Source organism: Acanthisitta chloris, unplaced genomic scaffold, assembly GCF_000695815.1.
Source record: "Acanthisitta chloris isolate BGI_N310 unplaced genomic scaffold, ASM69581v1 scaffold2520, whole genome shotgun sequence".
Lineage (NCBI taxonomy): Eukaryota > Metazoa > Chordata > Aves > Passeriformes > Acanthisittidae > Acanthisitta > Acanthisitta chloris.
Window position 1 is genome coordinate 58875 of NW_008652092.1, and position 2752 is coordinate 61626.

At 47.3% G+C, this 2752-nt stretch overlaps 1 protein-coding gene across 1 annotated transcript in view; it reads left to right on the plus strand.

Moving 5' to 3' along the window:
- Positions 1-1084: 1084 nt before the first annotated feature.
- Positions 1085-2752, plus strand: part of XKR6 (XK, Kell blood group complex subunit-related family, member 6) — a 21263-nt gene continuing 19595 nt past the window's right edge. Inside the window, exon 1 of the mRNA XM_009075854.1 lies at positions 1085-1280. Coding sequence (XP_009074102.1) covers positions 1097-1280 — 184 coding nt within the window. The 5' untranslated portion in view covers positions 1085-1096. The remainder of the gene's footprint in view (positions 1281-2752) is intronic.

Here is a 2752-nt window from a genome sequence, read left to right on the forward strand (position 1 = left end):
TCCAACGTTGCCCAAAGTCTCAATAGCTGACCAGTGTCAAGCTGTGGCTTTTCACATCTGTGGGTCATATCTGTTGAAGGTGAAGGTGATTTCTCATTGCTCCTTCTGTGATGAAATAGGGTCAAATCATGGAATCATAGAATATCCTGAGTTGGAAGACACCCACAAAGATCATCAAAATCCAACTTCTGACCCTGCACAGGGCAGCCCCAAGATTCCCACGATGTGTCTGAGAGCATTGTCCAATTGCTTCTTGAATTCTTGGGTCTGTTATGGAAGCTTCTTACTAGAGTGCTGAAGGGACTTAGATGGTCTGTCAAGCCACCACCAAATGTTATAGCAGTATTTGTCAAGTAGCTTCTTGTCTTCTCATGATGTTAATATAAGTGAGGGAGTTGTTTTCTTGTGCTTCACAAGCATTTCCTACCCCGAGATTTCACATCTGGGTGGTGCAAATTAAAGGTGTTCCGCTCTTGCAATATGAAATACACTTTGTGATTTGGTTTAGTGGGCATGGTGGTATTCAGTCAAAGGTTGGACTTAATGATCTCAGAGGTCTTTTCTAACATAATGGTTGGATTCTAAAAGTGCTGCTCAGATCTTGCAGGAGATAGTAGAACTAGCCTTTCAGTATCTGAAGGGGGCCTATAGGGGGGCTAGAGAGGGACTCTGTTAGAAGCTGCAATGATAGGATAAAGGGTAATGGGTTTAAATTGAAGGAGGGGAAATTTAGGCTAGATGTTAGGAAAAAGTTTTTTGCTGTGAGGATGGTGAGACACTGGCACAGGTTGCCCAGGGAAGCTGTTGTATGAACACCCCTGATGGTGTTCAATGCTAGGCTGGCTAAAGTCTTGAGCAACCTGGCCTGGTAGGAAGTGTCCCTGCCCATGGCAGAGGGTTGTGACTAGATGATCTATAAGGTCCATTCCAACTCTTAAAATTCTATGATTCTATGAACTCTGTAGACCTCTATGTCTACCCCAGATTCCCTGTCCCCCAACCAAATAGCCCACAGCCCCATCCTCCTCAGGTTTTGACACATGCCAAAGTCTCACACTCAGCTTTTCCTCCTGTTTCCTACAGGTATATCCGAACTATGTACCTGGGGATCCAGAGCCAGAGGCGGAAGGAACACCAGCGGCGTTTCTACTGGGCTATGATGTACGAATATGCAGACGTCAATATGTTGCGCCTCCTGGAAACGTTCCTGGAGAGCGCCCCTCAACTGGTGCTACAGCTCTGCATAATGATCCAAAAGAACCGTGCAGAAACATTACCATGTAAGTGGCCCCCTCACTCCCCCCTACCCCATCCTCCTGGGCCTCTGACCCCATGCTCAGCAGCCGATGGATGTGTTGCTCACTGTCCACCCCTATGTGACCTGGTGGGTAAGGGGCTGCCACTTTGGACAAATCTCATTCCAGCTCTGCGCTGCATTTTCTGGGTAAAATTTCTTCTTGTTCCACTGAGAAAAAAAATCAATATCGAGGAAAAGATGAGATTCAGCTCTTCCACAGCCAGTCCAGGCTAAAGGAATGATGGTGTTATCAGAATGAGGCAGGCAGTCTGCTGCTATGGCAAGTGTTGCCGTTCGTTTGCCACCTGGCACTGGGCAAACATGATCATTCCCTGCCTCAGTTTTCCTCCTTACATAAGTAGGATGATAAAACTGGTCAGATTTGAGTTTGTGTTGTGAGGACAAATGGTTCAATGTCTGCAATGCTCTGATGGTGTCAACTGTAGCATAAGGAGGTTTTTTTATAAGTAAAGACACAGGAATTAAGGTTTCATCATTGGTACAATGGTTCTCAGCAAGTGAAAGAAAAGAGAGGGAGAAGGTAGTGGAGGGGACGGTGTAGGGACAGAGATGTAGTGGAGATATCATTGCATAGGTTAATAGATGAGATGCTGCTTGGAAGCCACCACAGGGAAGAGTTTGCCAATTCTGATGTCCTTTGCTGCAGTGAGGTGCTGAGTGTGGGGCATCCCCCAAGCTGAGAGGCATGTGGGCCTGTCCCAGCACTGGAATGATCTGCTCTACCAGCCCATGAGCATGGTGCCTGACTGAGGGAGGGTCACCAGCTCAAGGGAGAATTGTTCTTCCCAAGGACCAGCATTGGTATGAGCTGAGGAGCTGCTGGGTGATTCAGCCCCTGCTCAATTCACACACCAGGGATGACACTCAGCTGCTCAAAGACAGCCTAGTGGTGGCATATAATTTCTGACAGACCTGAGAAGTTTTTGGAGCTGAGATTGGAACCGGGCAGTCCTTCAGGGTTAAATTTTGCTGGCTGAACCAAGGTCACCATTATCTACAGCATCAGTAAATCGAACTGCTCTCCCCTTCCTCCATACTTCCAGCATGTCCATCATGGTTGTATATAGAGACTTCCCTCCTCCTATTTTTGCAGTCTTTTTCTGAAACCTCTCATCACGAGCTCTCCAGGCCTCCAAAGTGCTGACTTGATGAATATGCCTTTCTACAACTCCTGCTAGAACTGCTCGCATTTGCCAGCCCCCCTTTTCCTGCTGCTTCCAACATTATTAACCCTACTGAATACATAGAAATCATAGCCTCAGAGGCTTGCCAGGGCGTTATGCAGATTATTGGACTCACTGCAGAAAGCACTGGGGGAAGTTTCCTGGCCTCTCTTGTGCTGCGAGTCAGACAGCACAGACAAATAATCCCTCTAGGCTTTCAAATCTGTGGCTCGCTCAGTTTGCCACTTCCAGGCATGGCTGCCTAATCCAC